General features: G+C 44.2%; 1 protein-coding gene across 2 annotated transcripts in view; it reads right to left on the bottom strand.

Moving 5' to 3' along the window:
* Nucleotides 1–1,950: 1,950 nt before the first annotated feature.
* Nucleotides 1,951–18,730, bottom strand: part of LOC119383305 (zinc finger protein 704) — a 120,454-nt gene continuing 103,674 nt past the window's right edge. Inside the window, exons 3-7 of one of the 2 annotated variants that reach the window (XM_037651378.2) lie at nucleotides 14,948–15,153; nucleotides 14,236–14,327; nucleotides 13,417–13,639; nucleotides 12,606–12,716; nucleotides 1,951–10,400 (exon numbers count right to left, since the gene is read on the bottom strand). In XM_037651378.2, coding sequence (XP_037507306.1) covers nucleotides 10,215–10,400; nucleotides 12,606–12,716; nucleotides 13,417–13,639; nucleotides 14,236–14,327; nucleotides 14,948–15,153 — 818 coding nt within the window. In that variant the 3' untranslated portion in view covers nucleotides 1,951–10,214. The remainder of the gene's footprint in view (nucleotides 10,401–12,605; nucleotides 12,717–13,416; nucleotides 13,640–14,235; nucleotides 14,328–14,947; nucleotides 15,154–18,730) is intronic. The other variant, XM_037651379.2, reaches the window with a different exon arrangement.

The following is an 18,730-nucleotide window of genomic DNA, read 5'->3' as shown; positions in this document are numbered from 1 at the left end:
ATAAGCAGGTTAGCTTTTTGTTTTTTTAGCCTGTGTGCCTAGCCCATGACACCTCCGTATACTGTAGTACCTCATTTGATTTTGGTCCCCATATGTGTAATATTTACATTCCTAATTGAAATAAGCAACGAAGCAACAAGTGCTACCTAAATGCCCTCTCTGCAACAAATATATGCTTCTAAGTGCATCATTTCTTTAGTCAACGAATATCTTTCTCAAAGCATTCAGCTATGCAGTCCTTGTTGAAAGTTTCTGCACAATTTTTTGTTCTTGGAATGGCTTTTCGTGAAGCCTACAATGTTGCAGTGGTTTATTGTGTATATTGAGTGGCCTGCATGGCATTATGAACACTCGTTACTAGATAGGGCAGCTTTGAAATGCTAAATGCCCTTCCGATGTGGGACAATGCAAGCGCTGGTATGGCTATATGTACAGTGCCACGCCACTGTAGATATATTTGTTTCCATGGTCTTTGTACTTGTTTTTTAATGACATACCAGGTTGTGCTGAACCACGATACTGGTGTCAAACGATGTAGACAAGTGCAATGAAGGCATACAAGATATGCATGTGCGGCTTGAGTACAAGTAGTCTCAGTACCTGCTGCTCAGTATTTTGTGTGTAACCATGAGGAGTTGGCAGGGGACAGCAATGGCATAGACAACCTACTTGAAGAAAACGGATTATGTCATTAGGGGGAACTGTGGTCGTATTTTTTTCCCCATTACATTGCGTGCATTTAGCTTTTGAATTTGCATTAGCTTGAATGGCCACCAATTGGCAAAACAATCTTAAATGTGAACACAATCTGAATCATGGCATTGAAGAGAGGCAATTCAAATAGTTTAGGCTCCGGGATCAAGCGAGGCTCTGAGAATCTGTAGCTTTCAGCTGCACATTACACTAGAATTTGATGGCTCTGTTGTCTGTGATTTCACATTGTGCTCCTTACAGACTTCGGTGGTCCAAGTTGAACTGGAAAATGGGACTGTTGTAGTGTAATTAACATCAACAAGTTCTTGGGTTCTACATGCCAAAACTGTGATCTGATTATGAGACATGTTCTATAGGAGGACAGGAGATTAATTCTGACCGTGTGATGCCATGGCCAGTATGCTACCATAGCAGGTCATAGTGAAAACTGGGACATTTGGTTACTCCCATTAATTGCCTTCATCCTGAATAGGTGCAACTTGGTTTCAGTAATTGGCCAAGAGTAGACATATTTAGCATAGTTTACCCGATGTAGTGTGCATCGTGTGAATTAGACATTTTACTTTTCTTTTTAAGTAGAAATAAATAGTGGAGTTGTCGCCATTTCTTGGCGTTGGCCTCCCCTTTCACTTAGTTCATGTGCATCACTCAGATGTAAAGCATTCAGCGCAGCACATTTTTGCTAAGTTAATGCGACTATATTTTGTATCTTGTAGAAATGTGTAAATATGTGTGCTATAAGGGACGTGCTTGTTGTATAAAGCCTTGATGACCCATTCCCACTCCGTACACATGGACGGTATCAAAACTATAGGTATTCTTCATTACAGACATCCGTTAAAACTACGGTGAGACTGTGCAGGCTCGCTGCTGGTTAATTAATGTTGGTTAAAGTGGACTGGCTGTGGTCATCCACTGAAGCCTTACATATTTGCTCTGTGTTTCCCAAGTTCCTGGCTGTGCTATGTGAGTGACTACAACATAGAATCCCTGATCTGCATGAAACACCCAATCAGATTTCAGTGAACACACGAGTTTGAACATAACTTGTTGCCACCTGCTAGAGTGGTTGTCGTATTCAGTAGTGTGGTGAAACAATCAGTCTTATCAAATAGGCTACGCCTTTTGTAAACGTCCACACAGTGCTTACATGTTGTACTGCTTGTAAATCGCTCACAATTCCTGTGGCAGGATATGCGGGTGAAGTACATTGACATGAAACAGACCACACCACTGTTGTCAGTATATTTAAGAAGACATTTATTTAAACTTCAAGAGGAAAAAATATTTAGGTTGAAACACATACTTTTTTTCATTTCAAGATACAGTCAAAACAAGGAGATGGGAGAAACAGGTGATAATGTTTTTTGTATGTACAGTTTCTTGCACATAGCATTGGGTCAACGACATGCAAGGAGTATGTAATGACACTCTGTGCACAAAGATACTAGAAACATCTCCGGTACTAGACAATGTATTGCAACTACACATTCACGGTTTCTTGATATAGTGCAAGATGAAGCAAGCAGGCAAGTTTAGCAGGGAGTGCAACACAGAATTGTGGATAATAACAACAAAATAGCATCGTTAATTTATAGACTCAAAACATGTAGGTGGGGAGGGCGGCCATATAATGTGGCACGCTGGGAGAACACATTGCATCAGGACTTTTCCATTCCCATACCTTTGAGCTCGGGCTCATATCTCGAACAGCAATGCGTGTCGTGCATTGAAGTCAAGGGCCAGTCAGAAAGAACCCCTCAAAGCTCTCTATTACTCTATAACGTTGCTGGTAGCAGCCTAAACTGCATATTGCGCTTGCTGCCTGCACCAAAATTCCTAGAGAGCTTCGATGAGCAGAGCCATTAAATTCTTGCTTTGATTTTCCTCATGGTTTAAGGTTGAAAATGATGCGTTGGTTACGCATAATATGTTACCGCTACTTGTCACTTTTCAAATGATGGTGTGACGGGGAAACTGCCTTTTAAATGATTTATGAGACTTGCAAAAGAATCTCGGTGCTCGGCGAAGCACCTGCATTGACATACATATACTGAGAGTGTTCTTTTGTGCGTGAAATGTTCATCTATCAACTTTTCTTTTCTCCGCAGATTTCTTTTCTTGTGTCGCTGTATCCCTTGACTTTAGTTTTACAATTCCAGAATGGCACGATAAGCTTTCTATGCCCACTCGTAGAAGCTGTCAGTTTCCAACAACGGTCATCAATAGAGTGTTTTGGCTGAGCATTTTGTTCTGTCTGTGTTCAGTCATTTGCCTCTCCTGGCTGCTAAGTCCTGGTGTTGCTGAGCAAGAGCTAAGTGCTCACAAAGCAGAAGGCTTGTAAAATAAAAAAAAGGCAAAATGCTTCTGGATTAGCTGCGTCAGTCACTTAATTGCCATACTGTGTGTGAACTCGGTGCTTTTCACGCCAGCGCAGCAAATTTTGAAGTATACATCACTGTGCAGTTGACAGTGGCAGTGAATCATGCATCAAGGATCTCGGAGGCCAAGCTCCAAACGGCTACTCCATTATGTGACTGCGTTTGCAGCAGCATTAGCCAGGTGGATGCAGTACTCTAAGGAAAGTAGTCGCGAAAGGTGCAGTCTTGACCAAGCAATACAAGAACGCTCACTTTGCTATCAATGTGGCCCCACAGAGCCAGCGTGCCCTGGCATCTCCATAATTTTGCAGTCGGGCTGATCATACTCGCCAATGCATTTTTGGATATAAACTCATTAAAAACACGAAATCATTAGGCTAACTTTATCAGCTGTGGGCAGAGTGAGCAATCATTAATGGCTGATGTCCCGAGGCTAAGTGGAGCTAAAACTGAACCAAAAACACTCCATCCAAAACACTCTGATTTGCACCATCAAAAACACTGCACCAGTCGAGCTGAGAAGTGGGCTGCCGACAGCACAGGTAGCATTCTTGGGATGAGTGCATAGTTGTATAAGTTGCGATTCCAGCACAAATTATCGCGTTTTTATTTCATTTAATAGTGGGCAACCATTTCTGAAATGCTCAAGTTAGCAAATATATTAACGTAAATGGTAATACAATCCTTGTCACCATGCCCCACCCTGCAATAATGGTCGCATGGACTTTCTATCGTCACAATGTCTTCTCGCAAAGGATTGAATGCAGGCACTCGGCAAGAATTAAAATGATTAGGAGTCACAGAAAACTGGGACTGCTACTTGGAAAACTTATTCATCTCTTGAGCACTGAAAACTCGGAAAAATTGCATATTTGACATGCATCAGTATCATAGCCATCTCTATTAGCAGGCCTGACTCCTGGAGATCGGAATTGCTGTGCCAACCATGTTCCTCTACGCAGCTGCATATATATTCTCTAAAAGTATATGTACAAGGCAGGACATTGGCTCGAGTAAAACATAGTTATGTACAGCTCATAAGTACACATTTCTCTGACTGGATTTTACTCAAAGTACCACTGGGCTTTCCTGTATGTTTGGTTGGGTTTCGTTTTTTGTCGTGAATAATTTATGTTTGATCTTTTTTACATAATTTACAAGCAGCTTTTCTTCTTTTACTTTATTTACTCTTCACAGACTCGTCAAACACTACGCAGAACGGTACTATGTACATTATGAACATTAGTTTGTATATAGATATATATCTTATTCAAGATACAAAAAGATGCTTTTTCTTTTTGCTCTTCGGACATCCAGCAAACATTTATATGTATATATATAAAAAGAAACATCTGTGACTGCCTGCTGTTATGACAGAACATTTATGTGTACACTTTGTCATAAAATATGCACTTCAACAACATCAATATTGCAGCTATATACAGAAATGTAGCACAGTGCCATTCCCTTAACAAATCTTTTTTTTTTTCTGTAACCTTTTCAAGGCACCATGTCTTTTGCTCCACTGAGGGTAGAAGCTGCTTTTGACCTGTTTTATGCTCCTATCATGGCAACCAACACATAATTATCGCAAGTTGTCATGCAACATTTGTCTGACGCACCACGGCTGGCCATATGAACAGACCACTACAACAGTTTCCACTCTAGAACAGCTTATTCTGTCAAGACCAACAAGAACAAATCTGTGCACAGATCATTGAGAAGCAAGAATTCTGACTCAGCCCTCCAGTTTTTAGTGTGAAAAAAAAAACTATCCTGCAAGCTTGCTATCAACAAACAGTTTGTATGACAAAAGTCATGAAGGTATTGCAAAGACGTCATATTGCATGCTTCTAAGTCATGCAAAGAGTTTCAGAGTGGGTCGCAACGGAGTGTGGCAACTGCTGACTGCACAAAGGTACGAGCTGATGCAAAAACGATGCATCATGTTAAAGATTTGCAGTACATTCTATGTATGTGACAAAAGACTCAACATAAATATTGCTGATGCCTAGTTTGCGAACTAAATTTTGGCGTACCGAATTCTTCACAAATTGCTGTGCCTAGAAGATTAAGACATCTGAGATACAGCCTCAACAGGTAGTTTTTCTTCTCGGCAGTGTTGACACAAGATGCGCGGAAGGGCGCAGCTCGGCCCCGGGATCCTGAAAGGTTAAGCAAAGCGAAAATGCTGCTAAGAGTAATTGGTAAAAAATGTGATGCATAGGTGCCCCAATTCTGCACTGTAATGAAACCTTTGCTTGCATACGACTGTTTTTGGCACAGTAAAGAACTGTGCACCTTGTGTCAGTCAACAGCTCCCTCCTTCCGGAGCATCGAGACCTGTTCAAAATAACAGGATAACATCCACGACCAATGGTCAATACTAGTTCCACACCTGCTGCATGCATCAGACATTGCCGCATGATCATATCAAGACAGCAATTGATTAATCAGCTCCACACAACTGTTCAGCTTACTGGTGAACTAACCCTACAAATCTGGCACCGGTTATCTTCATCTATTTCAATAGCAGTTCTCTTGTATGTGTACACACTGAGGCACAGGACAGCACAGACACACACTATGACACCTTCTGTGAGACCATTCGGCATGCAGTCACAGTGCATTGGAATGCCACCCGTAATGTCCAGAGTGACCACTCTTCCACAGACTTTTATGTGCTCCAAGCAAGCTGTCAAACCAAGCAAGCTGTTTTGACATGAAAACTTTTTAAAACATGACAACGTACTGCAGTGCTATGTTTTACCTGTTTTGTAATGTATAATGTGGACATTTCAGCGAGGGCACTGTCACAATGGGTAACAAGCTGACCAAAGCAATTTGCAAAAATGTTTTGTCAGTGGCCATGTCATGTGAAAGCAGATGCAATTGTTTGGACTCGTGTTCTTGTCACATATTCAAACAATTAATGTTGCCTCATTACCACAAAGCCACCAGTTATGTTGTGCCATGAAAATTTTGTCAGAAGGATGAAAACCGGTACACTGTGCAGTGACATTTGAACATTACCAGTGATCTAGTAAAAATCATACTGTGCTTAATCCTACTTCAAGACAGGCACAGGAGGCCTATGAACTGGCATTTGTAAACCTGCACAGCTTGCATGCTGCTGTGTAATCTATTTGCCACAGCAATCTACCCTCACAACAAAGACTTTGACAGCAGTAGGCCGGACTGCAATGGCAAATCGAGAACTGTGCGTTTTCATTTGATGTGGCTGTCTTACTTTAGTTTTTGACTGCGCTCTGTTAAAAGAAAATGAAGTATTTCACTTATTGGCTGCATTGCTGCTCAACGTCTCAAGGCCTGTAAGAAGTTCTGTAGTGTTCACTGGTTGTACAAAATGAAGTAACTTGAAATGAAATGAAGTAGGTTGTTTTCAATTATTATCTTGGATGACTGTGCCGTGATAATAATAGTAATTGTTGGGGTTTAACATCCCAAAACCATGATACGATTATGAGGGACGCTGTAGTGGAGGGCTCCAGAAATTTCGACCACCTGGCGTTGTTCAACGTGCACTTAAATCCTAGTACATGGGCCTAAAGTATTTTTGCCTCCATGGAAAAGGTGACCGCCGCGGCCGGGATTCAATCCCGCGACCTTCGGGTCAGCAGTCAAGCACCATAACCACTAGACCACCATGGCGGGTGGACTGCGCAGTGAATAGGAAGTCGCAGCTTCCAAGGTCAACACAGAGACATTCTTACACATATAGCTTTCTACGTAGATGTATTATGGCCCACGTGCTGGAAATTCATTTATTGATGGCAACAGTTTTGTTTATTTTTTCAAGATGAATGATAGCAAACCCCTCTATGTACACTCATAGGGCAAATTCTGATACAATGGAGCACTTGGGCAATATATCAAGAGACATGTCGGATGGCATTCTGATGGACTGTGAGGCAGGGTGTTGCACACTCTACTGCGGGAGTGGCGCGTACCCGAGATTCCAAGTGTTTTGTCAACCCACAGCTGTTCTTCTGGGGTTACGATTGCTGTTGGCTGTTTGGCTACTAGGCAAGGCACACTTCAGTCCCAGTGACCCCGCCAAGTTGCTACAGCTCTACTACACATGGCAACACTGCATCAGCTCAAGATGACCTGGACAGGGCCTAGCGAGAGTACCAAGCAATGTATAATGTGAGACTAGTGTGCCAACAAACAGATTCGTTGTATGCATGTTGCAAGTTGAAAAGCTGGTGATGGGCAACCAAAGAAGTCGATCTGTTCCACATAATAACACATTGCGCCCATTTAGAATTACCACATTGCCATATTTAGAGCGTCAATATTTCCTCATTTCAATGTGGCTATTTCAATATGTGTAATGACCCCAATGTAATTCCGGTTGGAATGTATTAAATGCGGTTGCCACCAAAATATGACTGATATTCTGTGCTAGGCATTACAGCAGTGATGACAGAGCAGTTATCATGTGCTGCAAGACGAACATGGCAACGAAACAAGGAAAACATGTGAAGTTTCCACCACGTGGTTTTTACGTAAGAATGAATTGAAATTTGAACACCTCTGGATGATCTCTTAATTAGGTTGTGCCTGGTGCTAGCCTTGTCCAGGCCATACAACAATGCCTTGCCAGCTCCTCTTGACAGCAAATGTGCTCAAGGCTTTCGCAGTACCTCTGATCAGACGCTATTGGCACGCTTGAGTTGCTTTCACCTGCTCTATTGAGTTGGCTGCATTTCACCTTAGCTTCTGATTTGCCCCACGAGGCAGCTGGCATGCTTTTGTTTCAGCCTCTGCAGCAAAATGAGGATTCTGAGTGGTATGGAGAAATAATTAAAAACTTGTTTCTTGTGGCACAAGATGATCATGTTTGTAAACTAAGTGGCACGCGAATGTGCATTTTCTTGGTGCATGCCGATGCAGCACACACAAGTCTTGAGCACAGTGCAGGCTATTGCAAGACATTCAAGACCTAGCATTTCACAAGTGTGTGCCAAATTGCACTAACATAAGATTCCGGTAGTTAGCCTGACATAAACCTTGGCTTCTAGTCTAATCTATCAAGTAAAACATATTGACAGTTCGGCTTAAATTTATCGTCCAAGAGACACCTTTACCATAGCAGAGACATGCACTAGCATACGTAAAAATACATAGAGTAGTTCAATACACAGACACAAGAAGCAGCAGTGGTGGCATTTCCTCATGACACTTTGTTCTTTTTGTGAAAGCTGCTGAGGTATTGCCAATGCATGCACGGCCTGTGTGTGGCACGAATGCCACGCACATAAAAATGAGTGTTTATGCTGTACAGCTGTGTGCATACAGTTGTCTGAGCAGAACGAACAGCAAACTTCAAGTCGCGTATACCGACAGCTTTTCTTCGATCTCATCTCGTGCACCAGCAAGGGGCCACATGCCTGCAGTGCCACCAACAGTGCTCCACATTGTGTCAGCATAGTGAGGTGCTTGATAGCTGCCAGAGCACTGTTTCAGCTGCTCAGCAGTAGTTTCCTCACATGCTGCATCACACCAACATATCACCCTGCTTTTGCTTGTATTGCTAATGTCATCACATTTTTTTTTGTGCGTTACCTTTTTTAAAGAGCTATACAATGGAAGAATGTTTCTAGTGTTCAGAGTGTTGTTACAGTGTTACAGGATAATGTCATCGATGCTGCTATTGCCGAATGTGTCCTATGCTATTGTGGTATGCATCAGTGCGAGTATGTCTTTGCTATGCTGGATGTCTCTAATGACTTGCAAGAGCCTGCCACGAGTAATCGAGTGATTAATGTTGAATCTGGCTTTTGTTTTCATTTGCTTCACGAGTGCCTGCTCTTTGCGTGACCATACACTTGTGGGCACCTCCTGCTTCCAGACACTTTATACTGCAAGGCACAAGTGAGACAAATTGCAAGCAAGAGAAAGTGTGTGAGCTCAAAGCAGCACCCCTGCAACAAACACATCTCGTCTCAACAAACAATGTCGGCAAAACAAATTTCGACCCATCCGCATCAATATTGCCCGGGACATGCAGGCCATCGTTAGCTGCAGTACAAATACACTTGAATTTGACAAATGCAGCTTCAACTCAGCTCAATCAGCAGTGCTAGGATGTTTCTCAGCTTGCCTGTGTTACAACTTCAAAGAAGATAAATGTAACAGAGCTCGTTTGAAGTGCTCTGTGAGCATCACTAGCAACACTGGACCAACTGCGATTAGTGACCAACTGTCCACTGCTGGCGATATAGGCATTTGTGGACCAGCTCTTAGAGCAAGCATGAGATAGCAGCCACAAAAAAATTGGCTGGTGGCATCTCTGAATGTTTTTTTGTGATGAAACAGTGGTCGTTGGGGGAATAATGTTAAAATAGAGAAATGTGTTGATGATGGCCACATAGTAAACATGCCAAGAAAACGCTATGTACAGTACTGCAGGCCACGCATTTTGTACAAATAAATTGGCAAAAGCAGAATTTGCCACCACCACACTATATATAGCAAGCTTTCCTCCTGATGTCATAAGCTGAAAGGAGGAATGTGTCATTATCCATATTCAGCAACCGTGCTTTTATCAAATATCGGCTTTCATATAAACTCAGTATTGTAAGACCTCATAACCATAACATCCTATATGCCCATTTTACACTGTTTGCAATTAACTGACTGTACTGCTTGAACTAATTTCATCTTGCTTCTGTCCAATTGTACATTTTTGCTATTAAAAAAAATTCTCGCAATGACAGCATGACTGGAAACAGTCAAGGTGACTACAAGGTTTGTCACTGGTTAAGGATGCACAGAGCGTTTAACATTCACGATGACCTTTCAAGCAAGACATGCTAAATCACGCAAGACATGCTAAATCACTCTCTTTGGACAGACATGTCTCCATGCTAGCACGTAAAGTTTATCCATGCTAAATCAAACCGGGCCCTCTCCTTGTAATCTTACGTCACGGTAGAGCGTGCCAATAAGCAGCCTGCAGCACAACTTAATGCAACAACACAAACTGTGAGGAGATGAACAAATTTGGACGCACCATGATTATGACGGCGGTTGCACACAACTTGTGAGTAGTGGTAAAAACATAAGAAAGGAAGAGAGGAGTGAGAGGGCTCAATCGACGTAGCGGCTGCAGGCCTTTTTCCACTTGCACTGAGTGCACCACATGTCCTTGTTCTCCATGCCGTGGACCTTGCGGCACTTGCGGCTTTCCGAACGAACCCTCCGGTGAAGTGGCGAGCTTTTTGGTGAGACTGACAGGGTCTTGGGGCTCAGGCGCATGAATTTTTGTGGCGAGACCTGCCAATAGAAAAGGGGACACACCTGTGAGTAGGAGTGGGTCTGACGTACAGTAATTATCTCAAAGGTACTATTCAAATGAAACCCGAACAGTGGCAAGCATTACCAATGCTATAGTGTGTGGCATCCAGTCATCACTACTGGCAGGCAGGGGCGTAGCCAAGGGGGTGGTTGGGGGGGGTTCATCCCCTCCCCCCCCCCCCCCCCCCGGAAAAAATTTCTGGCTACGCCCCTGCTGGCAGGCACCAGGATTGGCAGCACTGCACCATTCCACTATATTGCGATATTTTTCCTTCTGTTCCAGTTCTGATACGGTGATAATTGCAGCCTGTGTGGGTGTGCAGAACGCACTTGGTCGTTTCAAGTTTATTTTCTTTTATTTTTATGTTCTTCCTTTGAAATATCAGGACTAGAAGCGAAAAATATTGCACTATAGTGGCATGGTGCAGTGCTGCCATAGCGGATGTGCGCGCCTGTCAATGGTGATGACTGAACAGCACGCGCTATACCACTTGCTAATGCTTGCCGCTGTTCGCGTTTCATTTGACACTGATAGTACATGGCTCACAACTGGCTTAGGCTTTGTCTAAAGGACAGAGTTTACATAGTGTGCTACCTGGTAAATGCTCCTTATCTTTACACTCGGCACTCCACGTTATTATTTCTTGTATTCAAGGCTGTGAATGGAACCTTCATACACGAAGAAGTCTGCCAAACCTTATTTCACTCACCACACCCCAACTTTTCATCTTTTCTCATTTGCTGTAAGCAGAGTGGCAGGCTAATTACTCGAACTCCACTCTCTGCCTTTTCTCAGGTAAACTCTTGCCCTATTTCTAATGCCCCTTGACAGTTTCTGGGCTTGATTAAAATACCGCTTCACTTTATGCATGGAAAGAACTTCAAGTCTAGGCCAATCAATGGACAGTTAGGAATAAACCTCTGACAGGTGAAGACAGAAAAAAAATACACATAAATAAAAGGTACCAAATGTTTTTGTAGATTTCAGTTTTTTATTTTATATCTGGTAAGTCTTTTATCATAAGTTCATGGCCATGGTTGTCTGTCCTTTCTTGATTGCTACACATCTTGGCTTTTTTTTACTAAACACTTGAGCCACTCCCACTTAGTGTTGCAAAAGAACTGAACTCTGGCCAAGATGGCACGCCTTCACCTTTAGAGCAAGGAACAAAGGTGCATAGGGCAGCATGGAAACAAAATAGTAGTGCCAGCTTTTTGACCGGCGCGTTTTAAATTGCTCGCCCTTTTTGCTGGCAATAAGTTCTAAAAATTTGTATTTGTACAGAGTAAACTCATGCTGCCATAGTCAACCTGAAGAAATGGGTGTCTATATGCATCAGACACATTTGGCATTTCATAAGTGTAACAAACCGTCACATGATAAAAAAAAAATCCTCGCGTCTGTACAGAGCCAGCAGCCAAAACTAAGATGAAGATGGGTCAATCAAGTGGAAGGAGGCCTGGAGTGTTTGTCCATTTAAGCGCCCTCATGTCTTCCGGATGTGTGCTATAGTTTCAAAATGCAGCTCTGTAAGTGCACACTGTCATGATACAAAGACCTGCTAAGCGCATGTCAAAATGGCAGTGTAGCTCAATTTTTTTATTCACACATATTCCTAAGCCACGGTTGTCATTTCCGAACTATAGTCGTGACCTCTTGAGATGCATGCTTATTAAGGACATTTATATGACATTGACGATGTTATTTTCAACTTATCTGTGAGTTTGTATGGTTGAAATGGCAACAATTTTTTCTCGAAAGAAATAATGTTTAACCCTTTGCGGTCCGTTGTCGGGCCCCTTCCGACAATGCAACACAGCTGCAGTGGCTCGTGGTCAGTCACTGCTTGACAAGTTTCGTGGTCGATTCACGCACGTGTTTTCCCATTGCATTATGCGTCATCTCTAAATGAGTAAGTAAACTTCTTTTTACTTGAGCTTTGATTTCTTGAGTTTCACATTAGAATGGACAGATGATGGGTAAATGTTTCGGATCGCAAAGGGTTAACAAAAAGAAACAAAAGGGAACTGAACTCTGATGATAAGCTCTGATAGCCAAACAGTAATTTCCCTCACAAGCTGCCGTAGCTATAAAACACAAACCAAAGGCACAACCAGAGGCAAAAGGAAGACACATTCTCAAGGAATGAGGAGGGGTGAAATGGGAGTAGCTGTAAGACAGACCATAGCTGTTGGTGCACTGGCGTGTGGCTGCCATGAGAAAGACCGCTGCACTGTGGGAATGTTGATAGGTGATGCTGATGACGGGTTGGGCGGGGATGCAGGAACGGCACTCTAAAAGACAAATATAATTTGCGTAACGTCAGTATTTCAGCGCATACGTTGCGGTACATCTCGAGCAGCAAAATAAATGCCTCTTTTACTTCTGCTGCTATGGAATCTTTGTACGGATAATTCATGCTTTTGTTAGCTCGAGGGGATTCCTCTAAATCCCCTCTAAATCCCTTCTGTAAATGAAACAGCTTCTCGTTCATGCCGTTTTATCAGTAAGAAGTAATGCATTTTCCAAGGATGCCCACTGTTTGGTCACCTTTGTCACGAAAGAAATGCAGCTATACCTGAAAGATGCATGTGGACTGTAGCTTGCTCAGAAGTATAAACAAGTACTTAAACAGAGCAATGCCACCATTTATAAAGCTTATGTAGTTGACCTGTGAACCATGTTCAGAAGTTATGTCCATGTAAAGGCTTGTCAGCTCAATACCTTTGCCTTTACCATTATCCGGCTTCCTGCATTAAAGCTATGGTGTGAAGACAGTCACAATGTGGAGCGAATAAGAAAAATGTGCGCTTCTTTGCCCTGCAGTCTATGTCCGTATGGCCTGCAGTGCTCGTTTCCTACATGTTAATTTGCTTTCTAATAATTGCAACACACCAAAGAGTGCACTTGCCCAAAAAACACCTTGGCTTTCCATTTACAGTGGCACGGCTCCCATTACGTGTGACAAAAACAAAAATAATGACGTGTACACACCCTTGCAAGCATCTGGTACTGTGGGTCCTCGTGTGGTGGCCTTGCCATGTCAAGGTGGCTGAGGGTGGGTGCCGAAGTGTAGACGTTGTGCGTGCATTCGCCATGCTCTCCGAGAAGGGTGCTGCCGGAGTCACTCTCTATATCGTCGTCCTCCTCACTTTCCGTATAATAGAACTCTTCCTCATGATCACTTGATGCGGAATCCTCACTCTCATCACCACGCCTATAAGTGAAAGAGACCAAACAAAAAAATGCAGCAGGTGCTGAAATCTGGGTGGCCTCGGAAGCTGCAATTCAATGTCGTCATCATGCTGTCCTCTGGCACAGTGCCTATGACCAATCCAACGTGTGGCTTGTGACAATTCCCGCTTCTATTTGTAAGCACAAATAATGAAATGCACTGATCATAGGTATATTCTGGGAGACAGCAGCTCATGCACTCCAACCAGCTGAGCGCTACATGCCTACTATGAGGTATCATGCGGTAAAGCTTTGGGTATGTATTGTTTTCTCAGACTAGTAGGCTGCTTATGATGCATTTCAAAGCCCAGCTACATATCCATTGATTTGCAGCATGATTTCATGTTACTGTGGCAGTTGCTTCAAAGAAATGTAATTCATTTGTCCCTCTTTCCGTAATTTTCCTTTTTTGTCATGCTTTCGATTTTCATGAGATCTACGCTGATAAATGGAAGTGCCATATTCAAATCGTCCAGATAAATTTAGGATACTATCTTTATTTGCATTCCAATGCTGATTTTTGAGCACAAAACACACTAGCATAAGTATATGTACGCATAGACAGAAAGAGGAACTTACCCAAGGTGCTTTACACGAACGTGCCTTTCAACATCCTTGCAGGTGGAGAACCGTTCACCGCACTCCTTCCACATGCACTTGTACAGCACCCGCTGCAGTTGAGAATGAGATACGCATCTCAATTTCAGACAATAGTACATTGATGCTTACTTTATTTCTCCTAAATTGCAAATTCTCTAATAAACGAAAGAAAGGGAATTTTAAGGGCTCGTCTTTCTTTGCTAGACACAACATTGATTAGAACTAACAGACAAGGAAGTCAAGGAAAGTATAGGGGATGTTATTTGTAGTAATTAGGATGTAAATGTGAAGAAAGTAAAGTGGACAAAAACATAACTTGCCGCTGGCAAGGAACGAACCTGCGACCTTCGAATTCGAAGGTCGCAGGAACATCCCCTATACTTTCCTTGGCTTTCTTGTCTGTTAGTTCTAATTAGATTCCCTAATGGTAACTGGTTAATAGCTCAGGGCCGAATGTCTGATGAATCAGTGAATTCTCGGTTCAAATAATGCATGTAAATGCTTTGAATTGCAGGGAGAAGGTACTGTGCTGACCTGTACATCAATTTATAAAGTCAAAGCCAACTTTCAGCACCGAACATGCACTGGTCACTAGATTAATGAATTGTCAGTTCAAGCACCCTAGCACGTCTCATTATGAATGTGATTGAAATGAACATGGATATGGTTGCTAAAGTAAGTGTAAACGTACCTTTCTCTTTGCACATCCAGACTCAACAGAGGAGCCAAAGTTCTCAGCAAAGTCAACACCCTCATCCTGAGTGGGTGACATGCGCCAGAAGGTGCGTGCATCGGCTGCCAGGCCTGCCGGAGGAGACGGGGTTCCAGTCCGTGGAGGTGAGCGGCCACTTGCCCAGCTCGAGGCACCCGAACTTGAGCTTGTCCATGATGGTGTGCCTGCATGTGCAGAAAACAGCGAGGTCATGCCTTGTGTAGGGCGAGGGCAGTTACCCATAGACTATTACAAGCCCGTGCGTATCCTAACCCTGCGGTTCTTCATGCAATATACCCTGAACAGTATGCCAGTGCGGACTACCCTGGCTGTGGACTATTAGCAACATTGAACCATGTGTTATGGGAATGTGAAGCCATCGGCTCCGCCTTCAGCGAGGACAGGTGGGCAGCGCTCTTGCGCAGCCCAGAACTCCATGACCAAATCCTGGCCGTCCAGAGTGCCCGCCAACGGGCCGCCAGCTCGGCTTGGCGGTCCCTACGCGGGACTAGCCGGGTGGCGCGGGGTCCCCCCGCATCTTCTCTGGACCCCAATAAAGTTTGCGTCATCATCATCATCATTAGGGCACCTCACCTCTTGTTCAGGGTATTGATAGAGTTATGATCTTGAAACTAGTCATCAGTCAGGGTATTCTTTCCTTTCTTGAGCAAGGAAAAACTGAGGCTAGAGAAATGAATCCTGATAATAGTCTTGCGGATCTCTCAGTGACCAGTTCTGCTGCAGCACCTTAGAAGCCTTACCATCTCATATGAAACACAGGTGTTCCGATACATACTACTGATACACAAGAGCTGCAGCGTGATGCATTCATGATAAGTCTTTTTGTATAACTTGTAGTCAGACACAGCAGAGGGCCATATGTACTGCGATCTCTGCATGGGACTAACTACAAGCTCTAAACCAGAAATATACAATGATTCATTTATACTGACCAGTTAGAATATGTAAACAGTGAAGGAAATGTCTTTGACAGTATACGCTGTAAAGTCTTGGCACTAGACCTACCACATTCTTAAAGGGGTGGTGCCATCAAATTTCGAGGCTATAACAAGCCTGTTGTGGGTTTCTTCTGTATGCAAGGACACTCCACACGAAGGGTCGGACGCAGCAAACGTTTAGAATATATTTTAATTCACTTCCAAAGTGTACCTAAATGCTCATTCTCCCGATCAAAACCCATCGCTAGCGCGCCAACACTGACGTAGATCTGTAGGATGGACAACGAAAGTTGTAGTGACGTCACACCAGATCTGCTGTAGTGACGTGAGTGACCTGCGGACCTCCGCCACCTCCGCAACGTACGTACCGACTGTAGTGAACTAGAATATATTCTAGTTCACTATAGTACTGGCAAAGCATCGGCTGCTACATCATTCGCCGAGTTTCGATCGTTTTCTGGCTAAGTGCGTCACAGCCTTGTGTGGTCACGTGACCACGCCTCCTACACTTCTACGTCACTGCCCAACCTCGGCGCCCAGAAACCGAAACCGAAAGTTGTCCACATCAAAAGGCGATATTAAATTATTTAGCGAGAATACATGAATCTTGGTGCGTGCATCGTACTTCCTGGAGCTATAGGAAACGCTTACAGCAAAGAACGCGCAAGCCACAAACAAGGTGGCACCACCCCTTTAATTGAAAATTTGTTTTTGTCGAAAGGACAAAAAATGTGGGTAGAGTTAGGATCATATGGTAAACCCCTTATGAATGATGTACGTGTGTGAACGTAGACTATATATTTCACATTAATTGCTTTATTCTTTCTCATTTATTCACTACCACCTTGCACCCCCTCTCTTTTTTAAACTAAAGACACATCCTGTTTGGTATGTAATTCCTTGGGTCTGGTATTGCATCCTTTAACACAAGGGCCTGCCTGCCATTGTTGACCTGCCCTGTTTTCCCACTCACTAGCTTTAAAAATAACGTACCAAAATGGCTGTTTGCATGTACTCAGAAATACAAGCTCACTGTAAGTCCTTTGCATTACTTTGTACTAGATCACCTTGTTCCTAGTATGGTACATTTTAGATGCCCAATGGATTGTGTCCCCTTCTAAGTCTGGGTCCTCTATTTTTAAATGTCTCCAGTGAACAGATAATCAATAGAACAACCTTGAAAAAAAACTAGAGATATGTCTTTGCATGCTTACGAAAACGTGTGGGAGCGGGATAGTTGGCATTCCATACTTAAAACTGCTCAGCGTGAAAGTATAACACCGCAACAAAGGTGAGATGAGGACAAGTGCTGACTTCCAACTGAATTTTATTGTAACACAAATATATAGCTTACGCACAAGATAAGATTATGCTAGAAACACAAAAAAATCAATAAGTGGAGGATGAAAGTGAAGAGAAACCGTAAAAAGCTAAGGCGGGATCGGGTTCGTTTACGAATTAGAATAAAAAAGCGGGGACTCCGCGGAGTGCAAAGAGTGGGAGTGGGGGATGGGATGACCAGGACAGGGCGTTTCTGTTGCCGGGCGCCGGGGAAGAAGAAGAAGCGTCCGGTGGTCGGTCAGGGGCGTCCCCCCATTGAGAGGGCGGCCACAAGGTCGTTCGCTTTCTCGTTCCGGCCCGCGCACGCCACGGAAGCAGCGAACAGCTGCGCTGCGCGCGGTCGATACGCACAGCGCCCCAGGCGCCGGACGCATGTGGCGTGCGCTGCACATACGACACCCAGCGGTGGGCGGGTGCCGCTTTCGGTAAACGCCAAAGCGGCGCCCGCTGAACTGTTGCAGTGGCCATCAAAGGCGGCCAGAGACTACACGGGCCATGCCAGTACTTAGTTCGATCGCTCTGAAGTCGATGCGAATCGAGCGCCGGTATACGTCATTTGCAGTTACGCACCGATGCAAAATCTGCCTTCAGGGTGGGCCGCATCGTTAGATTACGTGGAGACACAGATGCAGTTCTGCAGCGCAGCATCAATCGACTCGCCTTATACTAATTCAATCAGCTGGCCAGCGTGTGCAGCGTGCTCCGGTTTGATGTACCGAATTTCACGTGTGATGAGTCTTGGCCAGTTTCTCTTCTTCGAAGTCGAGAAATAAATAAATTGGTTACCATTAGTTTAGGTCAGTAACAGTGATCAATCTTCAGGCTTGGGCGTTGCGAGGCTTCCCTCCTGTAGGCCAGGGCTACGCGAAGCGGACGAGGTTGTTTATTCTGTTATCTGTGCGGATGGCGTAAGCGTGCCGCTGCGCGCAGTCGGTCTGGGTGCACCCAGAGGGAGAGGAGGAGCTATGCGTGGGAGCGGCTCGCGCACGCTACGGCGTGTTGTTGTTTACGGCAGCAGCGAAGCCGCACCATGGCAAGCCGCAAACGTCACGACCCTCTGCCACCGCCCAAAGAAGTCGATCGAACGTTCAACCGGCCTCGGCGATTCGGCAACTTCGATGCGTAGGCCAGAGTGTCCTTTCCTCTAGCTTTCTCGTTCATCTGCCCCGCGTTAGCAGGAGCGCAGGGAGCGAAATCGCCAAGCGCGGGCCTCCTAGTTTAGACGACCTTGGTTTTGATGCAGCGCCCACGAGAGCGGAAGGGAGGGTCGGGAAACAATGCCGGGTCAAGTGTGCCGGCATGCAGGCAGCGGGGTTATGTGCGCACGCCTGCGGATGTGCGCGTACACGTTTGTATTTCTTTCTTTTTTTTTTCTTCTCTCACGGAGGCGCGTGAGTGTGCGATGCGATGTACACGAAAAAAAGGGGAAAAATAAACAAGAGTCGTCTCAGCGAGATTGCGT

The sequence above is a fragment of the Rhipicephalus sanguineus genome, chromosome 2, assembly GCF_013339695.2.
Source record: "Rhipicephalus sanguineus isolate Rsan-2018 chromosome 2, BIME_Rsan_1.4, whole genome shotgun sequence".
Lineage (NCBI taxonomy): Eukaryota > Metazoa > Arthropoda > Arachnida > Ixodida > Ixodidae > Rhipicephalus > Rhipicephalus sanguineus.
The sequence above is the reverse complement of the archived record's forward strand: the minus strand, read 5'-3'. Positions and strand labels throughout refer to the sequence as shown.